General features: G+C 37.8%; 1 protein-coding gene across 2 annotated transcripts; it reads right to left on the minus strand.

The window, feature by feature from the left end:
• Positions 1 to 891: 891 nt before the first annotated feature.
• On the minus strand, positions 892 to 18093 carry LOC107921970 (uncharacterized). 2 transcript variants are annotated; one of them, XM_016851764.2, is made up of 15 exons: positions 17651 to 18093; positions 12346 to 17353; positions 12075 to 12263; positions 11331 to 11445; positions 9972 to 11025; positions 8786 to 9233; positions 8440 to 8493; positions 5489 to 8354; positions 5285 to 5398; positions 5036 to 5166; positions 3911 to 4003; positions 3452 to 3724; positions 2684 to 3344; positions 1808 to 1883; positions 892 to 1725 (listed from the first exon to the last, which is right to left on the minus strand). In XM_016851764.2, the coding sequence occupies exons 1-15, from the start codon at positions 17953 to 17955 to the stop codon at positions 1626 to 1628; spliced, it is 11487 nt and encodes a 3828-aa protein (XP_016707253.2). In that variant the 5' UTR covers positions 17956 to 18093; the 3' UTR covers positions 892 to 1625. The 2 variants fall into 2 exon arrangements, with proteins under 2 accessions (XP_016707253.2, XP_016707254.2); XM_016851765.2 differs by having other exon boundaries at positions 3452 to 3721; positions 17651 to 18092.
• Positions 18094 to 18832: the final 739 nt, after the last annotated feature.

Below are 18832 nucleotides of genomic sequence, written 5' to 3' on the forward strand. Positions count from 1 at the left end.
AAGAAAAGGATATTCCCAAATCCTTCCTCAATATCTTCTCTCTCTCCTCGACCAAACTTCTGCCATCTGTTTGTGCATACCATCTTCCATTTCCATTTAGAAAGGTTACAATACGCAATAATTTATTTTACTTTGGAATTTTGTTTTTTTTTTACTTTCCAAATTTTAGATCTTTAAGTTTAATTATTAATATTTTTAATTTATTAATAACATTTTAAAGTTAAAAAATACAATTTAGTAGCTATATAACTAAATAATAATTTTAACAATATCAATAATTTAACTCGAATTTTAAATTTTGGTGTTTAATCAGAATTTTAGTACAAACTTAAATTTAATCCAATTTTTCATTATTTGTTTAAAATATAAAATTTATAGTTCAACTCAAATAAAGAACAATTATTTAATTCTGATTTAAATTCAGCCCAAGCCCGGGCTAATTCAGGCCACCCAAGTAGTGTACAGGTGGCATGGTATCTTTTTCTTCTCGTTTGTTATTGTGGGAACCCATTTTTTGTTTTCTCTAGAAGTAGAAGAAGACTGGCAATTTTCACGTGGCCAGTGGGCTTACGTTACAAATCTATTTCTCAACAATTTTGAAAAGGGTTTTTGAGATATTTTAAGATTTTCTTTTCTGGAGGTTGATATTTTGGAAGATGTGAAAGGGAAATAATTCACTATTTTACATTTTTTTCGTATTCCTTTATAAAATTAATATTTCATTGTAGAGATTATGCAGGTTAAGTTTGACTAAATTAAAATCTTTTAACTAGTTTTAAGTGAATTTTCAACTATTAAATATATATTAATATAAACAATATTTTAATTGATATGATTAAAATATCAGATTGATTCAAAATTTTACATATATGACTTGTACAAACATCTTGATAAATTCAACGGTTAAATTGATAAAAATAATTTAGTAGTAAAATCACTTAAGTTTTACATTGACACCGGTGTAAGTGAATCCCTATCCTATATATAAAAAATACAACATGAATCATTAAGGACTACAGCTTAGAACATATATAGCAAATGTAATGATTACATATAAATATCAATCTATCGAGTTGGATATACACATCATTCTTTTTTATTCACTGCCAATATGATAAAAGTAAATGAGACTTCATCTAACAAAGCAAAGATGGAAATGCCATACGAGATTTTGCAGAAATCATGAAGCTAATCTTTTTTCTCCATGTCAACCGGTGATCATTTTGATACCACAATGTATGGCGGCTTTCATCGAAGTTCCCATCTAAATGATGTCCAATGTTTGCCATTACGCCGTCGGGCCCAGTTGCATGGGAGGCAGATGAAGCCAAAATAAACTCCAGCTCAAAACCTCGATGTGGCTATCCCAACTTGATGATAAAGCACCTCCTGTTGAGATGTATTCTGAAACAGGGTTGGAGCATATGCCCTTCATCTCATTCCTCAAGTAGGGGCAACGGGTTCGTTCTGCAAGAGGGGACCAGGCTTCTCTTTCTTCTTTCTTTTTTCTTTCTTGTAAGCCAATAGATGCCATCCTAGACAATGACTCCGTTGTGTCTAGTCAGCCAACATGACGGGTAATTGAAGTACCTCCAGCAGTTGACACCAACTTGCAAACAAAGACTTCAAATCCATGGCGTCCAACCTTCATACATGCTACAAAGGTTGTCAACACTAGTAGCTTGCTTAAGTAGATAATCCACTTGCTCTGCAATGCTAATTTCCCTGAAAAATGTTACAAAAGAAACAGTCTGTTAATACACATTTCACTTGATACCCATTTGCAGTCTCAGAAGGAAGTAGATACCTTCTCTCCGTAATGTCTCGCCCATCTAATTTCATTTCAACGCGTCTTAGGACTGACATTGCATAAGCATTTTTACCTGCAGGCAGAAATAGGTTACACCAATGGAAGTAAAGGAGGGAACCCTAGTTTCTTTTAACAGGTTTCTTGTACTAAAAGCTCACAAAGTATCCTGGAGAAAGAGAAAGGGGAGTGGAGAAGAAACCCATTATAAAACAAGAATATTTCAATAGTTAGTATCTAGTAAAAACCAAAAAATCAAAGCTAGTACAGTGGCACCTAGATAGATTTAACAAAATCCATGGCAAAGCAGTAGCATCTCCTAATCTTAATAAAGAGGGAAAAAATCACATCAAGAAAACTCCAGGTCAGACTTCACATCATGCAATTTATAGGTTCATAATTTTCCCCTAATTAATCCTTATCCTTTGGCCAAAAATGAAAAAATCAATTCTTATCTACTCGTCAAACAAAATAAACATTTCAATATTGAGATCTCAAGTTGGATGAAAAGCAAAGCTATAGATAGCAGCAACTGTGGACAAAAGCATAATATGGTTCTAGGTGCAACTAGCATACTAGGGCAATCAGGAGATCCATTTGAGTTTGCGGGAAAATTTTGGGTGATTTATGTAGTGCTCAAAAGATGCTGTGTCCTCTAACAGCTTACAGAATGGATGAAAAACCCAGAGTTGCATTCAGTACACTAGCATGTTTGACTCAAAATAATCAACAGAACTAATAAGTAGGCAGTTCCTAATCATGGTTCCAAGAACAAATCAACCTCTGTTTCTTAGTGGCCAAAGTACTATCCAAACAATAAATATTAAAAAAAGTAAAAACCAACAGATGGTTCTTTAATTTGGATTTTACACTTACCCCTTGCTATTCGACTTGCTGTGTCTGTGCTAGGAACAGGAACTTCATGACTCTCATCACCAACCTCAATTTTGCCTAATGTAGATACTTCGTCCTTACCCTGAAATTTCACATCCAAGTTCACATTGTTTGAAGGTTGCGAAGATTCAAGAGGAGCACTCACTGCTTCATCATTCACTGAGGGTACAGTTTTCAGATTTTCATTGGTCTCTTCATTTGCTGATTTCACTTCATTAGTATTTTTTACCTCCATGTTCTCGGACATTCTATGCCCACAATGTGAGATTTCATCATATTCACTTTCAGAAGATGGAACAAAATTTGGATCACCATGATCCTTTTTCTGACTAGAATCAAGTGAAATCTTTTCCATCATCTCTACTATTGGGTCATTGATGCTATCTGAAAGACTAGTACCATTTGAGGTAATACTAGATTCCGTACCGCTAGTTCCAATGCTATCTGGTGGTGATATCCATTCTTTCTCTTGCAAAGGAATCCCAGTTAGACCAACAAGATCTTTGGGGCTCCCACTGCCTGATGTCGACATGCTCTCACCCCCTCTTTCATCATATTCAGTGGCATCACTGGCAAGATCTGGCCTTGACAAACTAATGCTCTGTGATTTTACTTCCTGGCTTTCACCCAGTCCTTCAAGAGCCTGGAGAGAAAGCGAGCAAGAATTATTATTACTCTTGGTATCATCAATATGCCATGCTATGGTTCATATAATCTAAATCATTATTAAATATTGAAACTGGATTATACCTTATGCAGGTTCCCAGCATGGAGACTGGCAGTTCGCGCAAGTGTGGTCAACAATGAATGTAGTTCCTTCACAGAAAAGGTAAGTGATGGCACCAAAGGTTTGAAGGTCTGGCAAGCCTCCCTAACTCTTAAGCCATAAGACTGGTATATGGCTTGTCCATGTATTGGAGATACTTCCATCTTGGTCTCTCTCTCCCTAGCCATAGCTTCAGTCATAGCAGAGACATCCTTGGCTAAAACTGACTCTAGTGGAAGAAGGATTGCATTTGCCTGCTACAACAGCAAAAGGGGTAATATAGTTGTCAAATCACAGAGTCTCTAAGATCAGAAGAGCTTTCACAAAGTTATGTAATTTTATGAAAAAGACAAACCGAATCAAGGCAGCTAAACACAAACATCCATTACAAAGAAACTACGCAGTGAAGCAAAACCAAAGAGATGATTCAAAAAAATGGGAACCTTCGAAAGATCTTCCATAAGAGAACGATGTACAGATGCAGCCTCCTTTCCCAGATTGTGGACATCATGCAGATCTTCAGTTATTGCCAAAACCTAAAGAGAAGCTCAATAACATCAGAGAGAGGGAAGCATCAAGGAGAACATAAAAGGAATTCCTTCAGTTAGATTTCAGAAGAGAGTGTAACAGCATAAATTGCAAAAAAGACAACAGGAGAAAACAAAAGATGAATGGGCTCTATAAGAGCATGTCTCGGTGATGCGACTGGCTAAATAACAAAAGATGCTTAACCTTAAGCAACACCAGAAATAGCCAAAGTTCCTGCAATAGATAGCATCTTTATTCTTTTCACCTTTATAATTATTTGATTTCTTGAGGCAGTGGGTGCAGAGTTTTTCTCAAGTTACTAACAGAAACCAATCACTTAACAATATATATTTCTACGTTTCTGCCTACCATGCCTTAATCAAAGCCATGATACTCCAATTTGTAGAAAAAGCTATACAACAGCAAGCATGCAAACTGTCGCTGTTTCAGCTTTGAGATTGTTTACCTTGATGTCTTTGTTTGGGATGTTCTAATGGTCTTGGGTGGGAGTTGGATAATTCCTTGGTTGTCTTATATAGGAGGACTTTGTGCACAAGACATGATTGTCAATATGGGCAATAGTAGCATTGCTTTGTAAAGGTGTGGATGCCTGTTCTATTTTAGTCCAAGTGGGGTGGGGGGGGGGGATATGTTAGGGCATTGCTATAGACTAGGGGTGCAGTTTTCCAAACGTTCTCTGGCATGCTTCTATGGGCTGTTCATCCTTGAAGGAATGTTGTGGGTGAGTCACATTAATAAATTGAACAGAAGTTAAGGAGCACAGACACAAACAAAAAGAAAAAACTACTCTACAAGTCTTAATATGTGCTATCAACCCATAATGAAACTACAAGAACACATTAAAAAACAAAGATGTTAAAAATAAATAAATGAACAAAACCATTAATGTTGGTATTTTTCCTTCAACAGGATGAAAGTTTTAAAACAAAGCCATTAGTAAATTCTGCTGACACTTTATGATCTACTTAGAGAGCATCTTTTGATTGTTATTGACATTAAAGAAAAAGTGCAAACAATACCTCTTCCAGCATTGAACCAGATTCAGAAGTTAAAGCAGTATGGCCTCTGGATACACGAGCAAATGCAGATAAAGCAACACTGGCTTCATATGCACAATCTCTCATTGCAAGAACAGTGCTTTGTAAATCACCTGAAAACAAAAATGCAAATGCAGAAGAAAAACAGATAGACATGCTTGTCTGAGTTCCACACATGAAAATGCATTCAGATGATTAGAAATTAAGTAGTCAAAAGAAAGGAAATGTAACCTGAGGCAGATTTTGCTTTAAGAGACGCAATGCATAGTTCATTAGTTGCAGAATACAAGCCACTAGAAGCAACTTCCATGTTGCTTTGAGCAAGCTTCCATTCTTGTTCAATACCTAATACGAGTCAAAAGACTATAGTAACCACCCATTTGATATCATAATTCAATTAAATCATTCAAGCATCCATTAATATGGGAAACTTACGTGTAAAAGAATGATAGGTAACCTCCAATTTTGTTAGTGCATTGAAGTAAGCTTGCTGCCATGTCCTGCTATCACTGCCAGTGCTCAATGCATACCCCTCTCTAGGGATCTGAAAAATACCATCCCGAGATGCCTCAAACTCTAATATTGACATGCAAATTTTGACAACGCTTGATGCTTTTTCTCTTGCTTCCTGAAGCAGATGCCTGCGTCTCATCAGGTGGTCATGGAATTCAGGGGGAATTCCAGAAGCCTTGGCTGACGAATTTCCCGCTACACTGGAATTTGGTCCACCACAAGCCCATCCCATTGCTCTTTCCAGCTGACCTTCTGCTACAATAGAAGTGTGCTCACACGATTTTAGGCCCTCTATTGCACGAGCTAATTTTGATAAGACAGATTGCATAGTTTCCAACAACTTAGGTCTACTAAAGTTTAGAACAACAGGATACAATTCATCATCATTAGAAAAAAATTTCTGGAACAGAACTCTACTAGTATGTGAAGGGGTCAAGCCAACATCATGCATCCATTCCATTTGCACAATCTCTAGTATAGTCTTGCGAAGAGCTTCTTTTAGCTCATTCACCTGCCTTTTCATGACAGAAGCTGCTGATCTTGCTGCTCTAGCAGTTTCATGTGTGTTGCAGTACTCCTCAAGCATAAGCTGGACCTTTTTAACAGCCTCAACATCCTTCCTTACATGATCATTACTGGGCTCCTTTGCTCCCTCAGTCAGTAGCTTCAAATGTTCATTTTCTTTATCCAACCAAGATAGTAAAGCTGGAGCAATTCGTATTTTGAGGTAGCGACCAATATACTCTTGAAGTTGAATTTCAAGCTTTCTCTTAACAACATCAAAAAGCTGTTCAAATCCTAGATTTTGATCCACTGATGAAGCCATATCATGTATGCATAAATCAAGGATAGAATCCAGAACACCTATTTTCCAAATAAAGAAAGAATGGTTGTTTAATAAAGATCCAAAGTTCCAAACACACTCTGATACTGAGTGTCCAGAACTCAAAAATTCCACTAAATTAGGAATTTCATCTGAATGAGGAGCAAAGGAGCTACTCAATGAAGATAATGCTTTATCAACTGATTCTAACTCAGAGAAGGGTTTAACTAAGATGGCCAGTAATACTTGGCTTTTTGAACGATGGGACTCTCTAAAGTCATCACCAGTAATTAGAGACTGAAAATGCTGTTCACAAGAAACCAAGGAACTTTTAATCTCAGCTTCTCTTTTTATGAGAGAAGAAGTTCGCATATCTCTATGATTCCAAGTTTGGTGGAGCTGTTCCAGTTGTGCCCGGCAAGCCTCTTCTTGAGAGGCCAGCTCCTCTGCTTCTTCCCAAGATAGATGATCCCGACCCTTCATAGCAGCTTCCTCAAGAGCCAACTGTTGCTCAGTAATGAGGCCAACCTTAACAAAGTAGTTTTGTTCTAGTTCAGCCAAGGATGCCCTCTCTAATTCGACTTCGACTAGCTGTTCCAATGCCGTGTCAATAGATCCCCTTATTTGTGAGATTAATCCAAATGCATCCATAACTTCTGTATTGAATGAAACAGCAGACCTCATTATATCAGGTAAAACAACTTCAGTCATTTCCCCAATCAAACTCTTACAGCAATTTAAAATGGTTTTGAATATTGAAGCCCAGTTTCCTTCAGAATAATACTTTGAATAATATAAATCTCTATCAACACCCGGCATGTCTCCTCCAATTTGCTGCCATAGTTCATTTACAAATCCAGCAACAAGTATGCATTTCTCCACTTGCTCTTCAAACCCAGAGAAGACAGTACCAAGATCAGATTGTGGTCGACTGTTCTCGATTTGAGCCCTATTGGTATGACTGTATATTTCAAGTATCCTATGCTTGACATCATCATACAATGAACGCATAGCTACACTAAGAACAGATAAGACTTTGTCTTTCTTCTCTTCCAGATCCTCTCGTATTCTAGAAGCCTTTGTACCATCATATTTTGATTCTCCATATTGCAGAGAAGAATTAGCATCTTCCTTCCTTACAAGACCAGCAGATTGCATGTATTTCATGAAAGCAAACATAAGTCGATCCTTAGCTTTTGATTCAGTCTTCGAGCCAATTGAGTTCACCAGCTCAGCACACTCTTCCTCAACTTTCTCAATCTCTGCTGCGTATTTCTCCACTTTAAAACAAAGGTCATCATGACTGCTTTTCATAAACTCAAGGTTATCCCCATGTACTTTTGCAATCAATTCAGAAGCCTGCCTTCTTGCTAGAGAAAGGATGTCAGAAGAAACAGCATTTGCAGATAGCTGCAGTACTTGTGCCCAGCCATGCACTGTGCTGGTTGTGAGGTAATTCAAAGGTAGTACTCTTTGTAAAGCCAATGAATAGGCTTGAAGTGCCATTACTGCAGAAGAGAGCCCACGATCCAACTCAGCTATAAGCTGAGAAACTTCCCTATCTATATCATAGCATTGGGCTTGTGTGGGCTCAGGTACTATAGTCAGCGGAACTCCAGCTTCGGGAACAGCAGACGTAAGAGACAAAGCATCTGCCATACCACTGAGATTCATGCCGGCACTGATTTCAGGAATTAAATTGCCTCGTAAAGCATCAAGTATCCTTCCATGCTGCTCAATCCAAGTTGTAGCTTGTTGAGCTTTCTCGGCTACCACATTCTTTGCTTGTTTGAACTCTCGAGCTTGGATTTCAAATGATGCACAAATTTTCTCTGAATTACAAGTTGCTTCAGCAACAATTGACTTTGCAGATGTCTCGTGTAAAATAAGATTGGAACGCTCCTGGTCAGCTCGATAAAAAAGAGCAGAGACAAGCTCATATTGATTCAGAACATCTCTGAACCTCTGAAACATGAGTTCAACAATAAACATTTCAAGTTCAAAGCAAACAAAATGCTTGTCAGAAAAAGTTGCAGGTGGGAATCATTACCTCAAGAGCAGATTCGACAGCTGGAAATGTAGCCAACAAAAGATCGTGATGTTCCTGTAAAAATTGAGAGATACCAAAAACTGTAAAAACTCCAAATAATTTCCGCAATAGAGACAACAAACAGTTCACGCAATGCAAGTAAACAATAGATTATCAGACTGATTAAAATCCTAACCAAAATCAGGAAATTAGATATTTAAAATGATGCCTAGAACAGAAAATACTCCATAAAGTCGGTAATTACACAGCCTAAATAATAACCAAGCAAGTTGTGGCTGTGGCCAATAGAGTCAATCATGCTTCCAAGTCTAAAAATTAAAAACCACAAGCACATGCAAATAAGAACCTGCAAGGGAACACGAATTTCTTGCACTCTAGAAGCAAATAAACTCAAGCTAACAGCCAACTCCATGCCCTTTCTTTCTTCACCACCAATGGCAGCATCATCATGAAAATCTCCACGTGTCCACTCTATAAGTGGATCCCATACAAATACTTCCAGTAACATCAATAGTAGATCCTTATTCTTCCTTAGAACACTGACAACTGCTTCGCAATTTGCTCTAAATGTACCTTCTATGCCTGTCAACCCTAATGCAGCCTCAATTGTCTGGGTTAGCCGGAATGGAACAATCTCTGGGACTTTTAGTCTTTGCCCTTTATCAAAACAAACATTATAATCAATATGCACCACATCCCCACTACTGAAATCCAAAAGGATGTTATCCAAATGCCTGTCACCAAGGCCCAGAATGTGACCGACCATACTCATGGCTGCAACACTTCCAGAATACCTACAAGGGGAAAATAAAACATATGCTTAAATGTTTCACTATTTATCTTAATGTTTAAAAAATAGGACAGAAGCATGCATCACCATCAAGATAAATTATATATAATTTCAAGTCCCATCTTTTACTAATAATATTAAAAGTTTAAAACCATTTATATGCAGATGAGATACAACTATTCCAACGAGAATGGCACTTGAATCTTATAAAAAAGGATAGAATAATACCAAAATTCAGTTTGCCATCAATAATGATACCATTCACAAGAAGCACATTTTATGAGCACATAAAATTGATTGTGAATGCACATCAATCCTTTTGTGGTTTTACAGCACTCGGAAGAATATTTAAATTTGGACCAAACATGGCTTTCTGGCCAGAAATTAAACATCGATTGATTCAGGGTTCATTAGGCTCAATTTCTTAGTATCTTAGCACTTGCGATTTTTGTTTCCATTTATAATCGAATAGATTTTATGGTTAATGTTCGTACAACTATTCATGAGGTTAACTCTGTTCTTATGTAAATAAGGGTATTCAGGTGCTTTCTTAAATGATTTTCTTACTAAGTTTAATAATGACTGCAATTGAAAAGTTTCTGGGTGTAAAACTTTATGGTTTAAAGGGACAAAGCCCACAATGCAGTTTTAGTTTCTTTCTGATATAAGTTATGGCTTTTCAAGTGTGGCTAAGTGAAGCTTTCCGGGAGCAAGCCTGTTACTGAAAGAAAATGAAGAATACCTCTTCAGTTTTGAGTTAAAGGCTTTGAACCCTTCACTTGCACACCAAAGCTCTTGATGTAGAAGCTGCTTAGGAACCTCCTTCATAAGATCCAAAAGAACTTTACGCTTGACTTCATGAGGCCAATCCCTTCTGGAAATTACTCTCCTAATGCCTTTCTCCTTGAGGGCAGGAATAATTTTTCCATAGAACATATCACTTGGCCTGGGAACAGGAGGAACAGAACTTTTTGCACTTCCAGCTCCCAAAGCAGAAACTTGTGTAACCTGGACACGGTTTTGCCAAGACTTAAAGATGCTGTATATGCTTATCACATTATCCACCCATTGGATTAGACCTGCCCGACCACTGATTGGAGTCACAGAATAGTAGCGAATGCCAAGCAAGTTATGGTTAGTAGCAGAAGATGAATGTAGAAAACTATTTATGGCTTGCAACAGCTGCATGATTCTCGCATCAAGACGCAAATCTTCACGTCCTTTCAACAAATAAGTGTATGCTTTACCATCTGAACCCAGAATAACAAGTTTCTTTGGTTTCGTTTTGGTTGATAAGATAGTAAGATGTTCTGAGAAAGAAGCAATTGTGACAATTCCATGTAGAGCTGAAGTGAGAGCTCTGTCAGATTCAAATGGAGCGACTTGCTTTTCAAGACCAGGCATTGGAACATCAGAGGATGATAACATAGCCAGCTGAGGTGCAACTTCCCCTAAAGAAATTGAAGATTTCCTCTGATAAGATGCTAAGGATGCAGCAATATGGTCAAATGGCCGCCAAACATCTCCAAGTGCAGCAGCAGATGCTGGAGGAGTCTTAAGGCTTACAATGGCCGATTTTAACTGCTCTTTATATTCATGATGGAACCATAATTCATGAGGTGTTTCAGGCTTCCTAGAAGTTGAAGCTAGACGGCGTTCCAAAGCAACAACAATGGGAGCCATCATAGCTGAGTATTTGGCAGCATTTATCTTGTTCTTCTCACTCTGGCTAAGTGTAGTATTCTCCGCAATCCGTGCAGCTTCCTCTTTCAGAACATTTATACGCCTCATTACATCTGAAAGCAAACTCAGTCAACATGGAGAGGAAATGAACCAGCAAAATAGAAGACAAAAGAAAAAAGCACAAGAGAAGACCAATAAATATACATGCTAGCAATAACCAATTCGACAATTGCTATGTAGTATAGTTTAAACTGAAGTAGCAAATTACCTCTAGTTAGATGCAACTCATATGTCATACAGTTTCAGGATATGCATGTTACATATCACCATTCATGTTTAATATGAAACATCATAAAATCGTAGGAATGCATATACAAACAAAACAGAGCAGAAGAAACCCTTTTGATGCTAAGCTTACCCATGTGAAGATCTTGAAGTGTGCTCAGCCATAGTTCCTCCCAAAGGACAGTCACATTTCCCAGCTCATTAATCACTAGTTGCACATCCTGAATTAATCTTGGATAAAGCTCTCTCTGTATGCAGCAAATTTATGCCTTAAAATTTGTATATAAGCAACTCATCATTCAACAAAACAGAACCAAGGTAATAAAGCCCCAAGAGAACCAAAAGTCTACAGGCATATGAGCAAAAAGGATTAACAAGACAAAGGATTTAATTTTACATCAATACATATGCATTTGAGCAGCACAGAAGCATTCAAACACTCACAAAGAAGTTATCTCGTTCACTTTTGCATTTCTGATTCATTTCCATGCAACTTTCAAAAGCTAATAATCCTATTAAGTCACCACTTAAAACCTCTGTCAGATGTTATAAAACATTTAGATTGCAGAATTGGCATGGATAGCATGTTTAAGACAAAGGTATTAATAAACATATAAAGCAATATGTGCTATAAAAAGGTGCAAACAACTTTATTTAAGAGCTACTTATTCATTTAATCAACGAGACAGTATGCAGAATATCACAGATGACTCTTCAATATTGCAAATAAATAGGCATAGACAGGACAAATAAAAAATTGAAACACTTCAACAACTGGCAAGCAGCAACCAAATGACAGGTAAACAAAACTAGTTATTCATCAGAGATCTTGCATCATAGTATTTAAAATTTTATAATGCACTAAATTTTAAATTACCAAACAGCCAAGAATGTGCTGAAGTTCCTCAGAGGGCTTCTCTTCATAAGCATTTATATCAACCAGCATTGGGTACACTATAGATGAAGGAGAAAGCTTGGCTAACATCATTAATAAGCTCTCTATCTGCTTCCGGACAACTTCCTCAGGATGTGAACTCAACCTAGCAAACAATTGAGGTGTAATGTCCTACAAAGATAAATGTAATGTTAATAAGAAGTTTTGATGAAAAGAGAAAATGGCATGGGAGAAACTAGAAACAACTGCTTGCCTGCCATGACAACAGAGGAACTGTTGAAAGCGCAGGTTCAAGTGTGTCTTTTAACTCTAATCCATAGTTGAGAAGAACGTGCATGACATATAATGTAGCTCTCAGGGTATAGCTGCCAACTTTTTGTTTTTGGGACTGACAAAAATCACCAGACAACCGACCATCAGAAAGCTTGGTAGACGAATATAATAGATATTTTATGAAAGCATGAGCTGCATGCCCAAATAGGGAGACTCTTCTCCTCCTCAATGACCACCAAATATCAATCAACTTATCAATTACATATGTTAAATGTGTTTCTTCTATTCCAAAATTTGCATGTTGTAAAGAACTCAGCAACTGAGAAGCTAGAGTGGAAGAAAGCCTTTCACCACCAGAGTTTTCTGTACCAGGTGCTCCAGCTGCAGCCTCCATAATATCCACAAGTTGCTGTACCAAAGTCATCAACATATTGTTGGTTCTCAAATTTTCAGCAGAACCAGAACAAAAACCCCATTGCTCTGCTCCATCATCTACATGTTCAGCACTATCCCTCTTCTGAAAAAGTGGCAGTATAACAGATTCCACTATTTGGATCTCATCCTCGGTCATCTTGAATCTTTTAGGTGTGAGTTCAGAAACCAGAATAGGAGAAAAAGAGCATGACTGAAGACACTTCTCTTGCTGGTTAGCAACAGAGCTCTTGGCCTGATTGAAACACCAAGAAGCATAAGAAATCCAAGACTTGGCCATTTTCGGACAAAGTTGAGTGGATAACTTTGTAGCTGTACCCACTATTTCCTCAACAATAACATCTAAGCTCCATTTAGAGCTTAAGTTTTCATCACTGAAAGAATAACCACCTGTGCCACTGGAAGAAACAGTAGCCACATTTAGATCTGATAGCATCCTGAGAACAATATTCCTCAAATTCAAACTGGAATAATTCTGTCTCAACCAATTTGAAAGTTTCAAGCAAGCCTTGGCCTTCATCAAACCATCATCAACATCATTAACAATAAATGATGAAGAACATAAATAAGGACGAAGGAATGACCAAATATTTGCAAAAGCATCTTCAATCTTGTTCTCAGCGTGCAATATCAAGATTCCCTCATATTGTAAATTCAAGTTTAGCAAATTACAGTATCTCTCATGAGAGCAACTCGACACATGATCTCTCAGATAGTTAATCAAACAGTTTGCCAACGTCAGATTTCCTTGTTTACGAGCCAAACTCATCAGATTCATAGAAAGCTTTAAGGTAACAGGAGAAGTAGGGGAAATGGTTCGATAAACTCGGAGAACTTTCAACCAAGGGTTACAATCTTGATGTATTCCTTTAATCAAAGGCTGCAGTGGCAACAAGTATGAACCTAGACCAGACTGATTTAGTTTGGATTTGCCTTGGCTGCCCATGTGCTTCCAGCAGTTCCCTTGGCTTAGGTCATAGCCTTCTCCAACTGCAAAGATGCAATGTAACTGTGTGACACATGCAGTAGCCTCAGCTAATCCATCAAGTGGCAGAACAGACAACATTTCCTCCAGCATTGACTTGGCCTTCTGCAATTCATGTGGCACCTTGTCCAGATTTCCCTCAATCTTAAAAAGCAATGCCTGCAAAAGCATCTGCTCACTCCTTTGCAAGGCTAGTTTGGGATCAAGTGTGAGTTCACTGCTAGATTTTGGTGTCAAATCCAGGTATGCCCATGCAGCCTGAAGATCACCCTCATCGAACTGTGCCAATGCATGAATTGCATTCATCTCATTGCCAGCCGTAGTTAAAGCACCAGAATAACTCTTTCCAGCATATTTAGCCCGCAGTGTTTGCAACTCTAAAAGCCAGGATTCCAGAGATTTCCAGTCAGATACAGCCGTATAACTCTCTATAATACGTGCAATGCAAAACTGTGCACCATCAGAACCCATAGTACTGAGTGACTCCTCAGTCTGTAACAAGTGAGCAAAATGAGAAACAGCCTTTTCATATTGACCTTCTGCCTGATATACAAGCCCAGTTATCCACTGGAAAGGTTCAACTATGCCACTGTGATTCACTGACTGGTCTTCATCCAAAAGTAGTGGAGAAAAGGTAAGTGAAACCCATTTTTGCAGACCAATTAGAGCCTCTGATTCATGATTCCTGCATAGAGCCAATGACATGTGCCGAACAATCCTTGAGATATCTCCAATATATTTCTCCCTCATGTTATGGAGGTATTCAGTTACCTGAGCCTGAGACTTCTCTTTAAAAGCTGACACCACCAGATTTTTAAGCTCTTGCAGCCGCAGAGTGCAGTACTGAATGGTAGCATCGTGGCATTGTAATGCCAAACCAGCATTCATCATTGGCTCACAAATACGAGAAAACCACTCCTCACATACTTTCTTGTTTGCCCGGAAAAACAATGAACTCTGTCGGCCAGCAGATGGTAAAACAGCAGATCCCTCATATGCATTATATACATTTTTCTTAAGAGCCTCAACGAAATCCAACAATAACCTCATGGGCAACAAGTGTGCGCCAGAAGAACCTATGATACTTAAGCTTCCATCATTCTGTTCACCGTCAAGCTGTAGCACATGTGAAACATCCAAAAGCATCCGTTCCAAAGCTGCAAAAGTTTGAGTGGGCCCACCAAGGTTAGTTCGTAGGCGAGTAGAAATACAATATCTAGCTGCCTCATGTATGGCCCACCAAGCACCAGCGAGGTTATTAACAGAGCAAAATTTTTCAAGAATATTTTCCATTTTTATATCCAACCATAGATCATTTGCACCTACAATCCCAGTCTCCTCAAGCTGTCCCAAACTGCTGTCCTTAGAGCTCCTACATGTATGAATAAGCCGTTGGATCCAAGAAGAAAGAGGCACTTTCCATCGTTGTGAAATGTAACTCAAAATGGAAACAAGTTGCTGAGAGTGAAGCTGCTGAGGCAGCTGCTTTAAGGCAAATACTTGCTTCCAGTACAAGTTTGAACCATTGCCTAACATAAGAGCTCGGGGCCTGGAATTGCTACAGGCTCCAATATCATGTATACCATATACATACATTGTAGTCAACAAGACATGAGACAGAAGCCTAACATAGGCATTTCTAATGTCAGCATCTGGATCACCAAGCTTTTCCAGGACCACATCACTAACAGAATTAAAGTACAAGGGATGCATCAACCTAGCTTGCAAAAGCAGCTCCAAAGATAATGTGACATGTAACCTGACCTTTGGTTCCCTGTCAAATGCAGCCTCCAAAATAGAGAAAATCAAATCTCCAAAAAGAGAGACATATCCAAATTCTTCATAAAAATTATATCTCATATTTGGACTCTCACATATGGAAATGAGATTTTCACAGAATCTTTGTACCCATTCCAAAGCAACTATTTTAACTGCGACAGGAGAAGACACATGGAGAGCTCTAACAAGAAGTGTGCCAAACTCCCTTAGATACTCAATAATCACAGCTGGATGGACATCTCTAAGACTATTACCATCAAGTACTTTTTCAGTAGCAGCATCCCCAACAGGTATGTTGCCACTTTGATTTCTAATAGAACACTTGCTAAAGAATTTAACCATACTTAACCTATCCAGTGTCTTGATAACATGGACTTGCAATTCCACACAAAACTGAATAGGTGACTCAAAAGGACTCAGCTTCTCAATGATAAAAGAAATTAAACTTTCTGACCTCTGAAGATACAAGGCAGCGATCTTTGGTTGGACAATCAAATTGTTACATCCACACAAGGAAACGGAGGTTAACAAAACTTTCAAATCAAATTTAATCAATGCAAACAACTCAAGTTTAGAGTAACATCTCAAATCCCCCGCACTATTAACCTCCTCTCCATGAACTAATTTTTTTTTAAGCATACCCTTCAACAGCTCCAGTTCTTCAGTTAACAAGGTCATTGCCTGTTGAACTATTTCATCATTCCCCTGTTGAAGCAAGAAAACATAAGTAGCTGCAGAACTTCCAGTGACTAAATGATTTGGATGCAAGCGTAGCTGAGATATTGCTCTGTCAAAATGAAGAATTTTCTTCACAGATGAGGGAAGGAGGCCAAGCTTTTGCAAAGATAATAATTGAAGATTAGTTTTTAACACTCCATGAACTTGAAAGGAGGTTATCTTCCCAGCTCCAATAGGCCGACTAGTATTTCCCAATTCCAAGCTCTGAAATAATATGTCAATAGCAAGTGGGTAAAACGTGGAAAACCTTTCTTGTAATATTTCTGCCAATAGAGTCAAGCACTTCCAAGAATCCTCAATCCATCTTGACCATCCAAACTTCTTTCCAACAACAGATAAACATCCCAATAACCGGGGAAGCATTTTGCTTAGAGGTTCACTTATTTGTTCAAGTAGATTCATTTCCAGCAATCCAGATGCAGTAGATTGCAAAACTGTAGAAAAACAAGAAAGCAATGCAAGCAACCTACGAAACTGTTGTGGGGTTCCATGGGTCCCATCCTGAAGCAATACATCCATGTCTCCCAGGAACTTAGACAACAATCCCAGAGAAAACTGCAAATTACCCACCCAATGCTTCTGAAATTGCAAGAAACTATCCATAATGACCCTCCTGTCAGATTCTGCAAGGTCAGGCACCAATGCCCATCCAAGAAGAAGATCAATAATGTCAAGAAAATGCGGTTGGAAAGACAGTGAAAACTTCAATAATATCAAAGTCAAAACACTTAGAAGCCGATGTAATAAACTCAAGGAAGTTCTCTCATCCTCCAGAAGTTCTTGGCATGCTTTGAGGATTGGTAAAGCATATCTTTCAATCGCACCCACATCACCAACACTAAGAAACTCACGTAGACCTTCCAAGGCCAGTTCCGTGGTCCCGTCCCCAGCACTAATATTACTAAGCAGTGGTAAAGCCCATCCAATGAACCGGTCCACCAAACTACTGAGCATAACATGGTTTTGCCTCCCACTTGATCCTATTGGGACCGAACACACAACCGCACAAAGAGCAGCATATGCAATAGCAGCAGACTGCCTCACTGCGTATGACCTGATCACATTTTTGCCAGAAATTTCAACAAGCTATAAAATTTGGAAGCATGATCTCAAAGTTCACAGAACTCATAATTTATAGTCTATAAGCATCCTTTTAAATTGTAATTTAACAATTTAATGGTCAAGCATACATAAGAACAATTCTTCTTTTATTTGAAATAAAAAATTGTTACCACGTAATAAGAAAACAAAGAAAGTAAAAAAAAGAAAGAAAGAAAAGAAATAAGCATAAATAATGTTGAAATTCAAATAAAATTAAATGCGAGCGAGAGGGAGAGGGAGAGAATTATACTTGTCAGAAAGAAGTTGAGAGAAGCCTTGGGCGAGGAAAGAAGCGGAGTGGGCGACGAGGATGGAGTTAGGAGGGTAAATGATGGCGCGGTGGAGAGAATTAATAGCTGCAAGACGAGCTGAGTCGTTTTCGTCGGATTTGGTTGAAACAGTGGGAGTTGATGTAGTTGTGGGAAGCGTAGTTGAGGCAGTGGTGGAGGAAGAAGAAGTGACGGAAGCGGTGGCCGCGGCGGTGGTGTCTTTGGTTAGGGCAGCGGAAAGGAGAGCAGCCAGTTGCTGTTGTTGGTGGTGGAGACCTTGCATCATTGTTGAAAAGATATCTATGGCTTCGCATTTCTTGATCGTTTCCCTTCTGCGCTTGCTTGCCCCACCGGATGCGTTTCAAAGCGTTCCGTTGTGGCGTTTTCCCTTTCTTTCTTATATTTTCTCTTTCTTCTGTAATACCGAATTATAGCTGTAGTTTTTTTTGGTAAACTGCATCTAAAGTCACTCAACTATTATTAAATTTATACTCTGATCATTAAATTTTAAAATTTTAAAATATCACCGAAAAATATTAAATTTACACTCTTTTTCTGCTAGGTCCTTTAAAATTGTAAATATAATAATCATTTACCATTTCATTTTCAATCTTTGTACTTAAAAGCCTTCTCTCTCAACTAAGTTCCATTGATTTATAAATATTTTTTGACATAATAATAAATTTAGCTCTTAATATTTATTTTTTTTATCAATTTGATCCATATTCTTTTTTTTAGTTAAATTTGACCTCAACCTTATAAAAATAATCGAATTTGACCATTAACCTTCTAAAAAGAGTCAAATGGTTGTTTTTAAAAGAAATACTGACTAAAACATTTAATTTTTAAACATAATAGCTTATATGGCAATACATGTATATTTCATGCTAATTTTTAAGAATTTTTTATTTTTTATTTTTTTTGAATATTTTATAATTTTTAAATTCCTTGTTAAGGGGCATATAAAACAAATAGTGTCATGTCAGCATGAAGTACATGTAAATTATTATCAGGTTGTTACACCAACATCATTAAAAAAAATTAATGTTTTCATAAGCATTTACATTAAAAAATGATTTCACTCTTTTAAAAGGTTAATAATCAATTTAACTAAAAAAAAAAGTCAAATAGACAAAAGATGTAAATATTGAAGACTAAATCTA

The sequence above is a fragment of the Gossypium hirsutum genome, chromosome D01, assembly GCF_007990345.1.
Source record: "Gossypium hirsutum isolate 1008001.06 chromosome D01, Gossypium_hirsutum_v2.1, whole genome shotgun sequence".
NCBI lineage: Eukaryota > Viridiplantae > Streptophyta > Magnoliopsida > Malvales > Malvaceae > Gossypium > Gossypium hirsutum.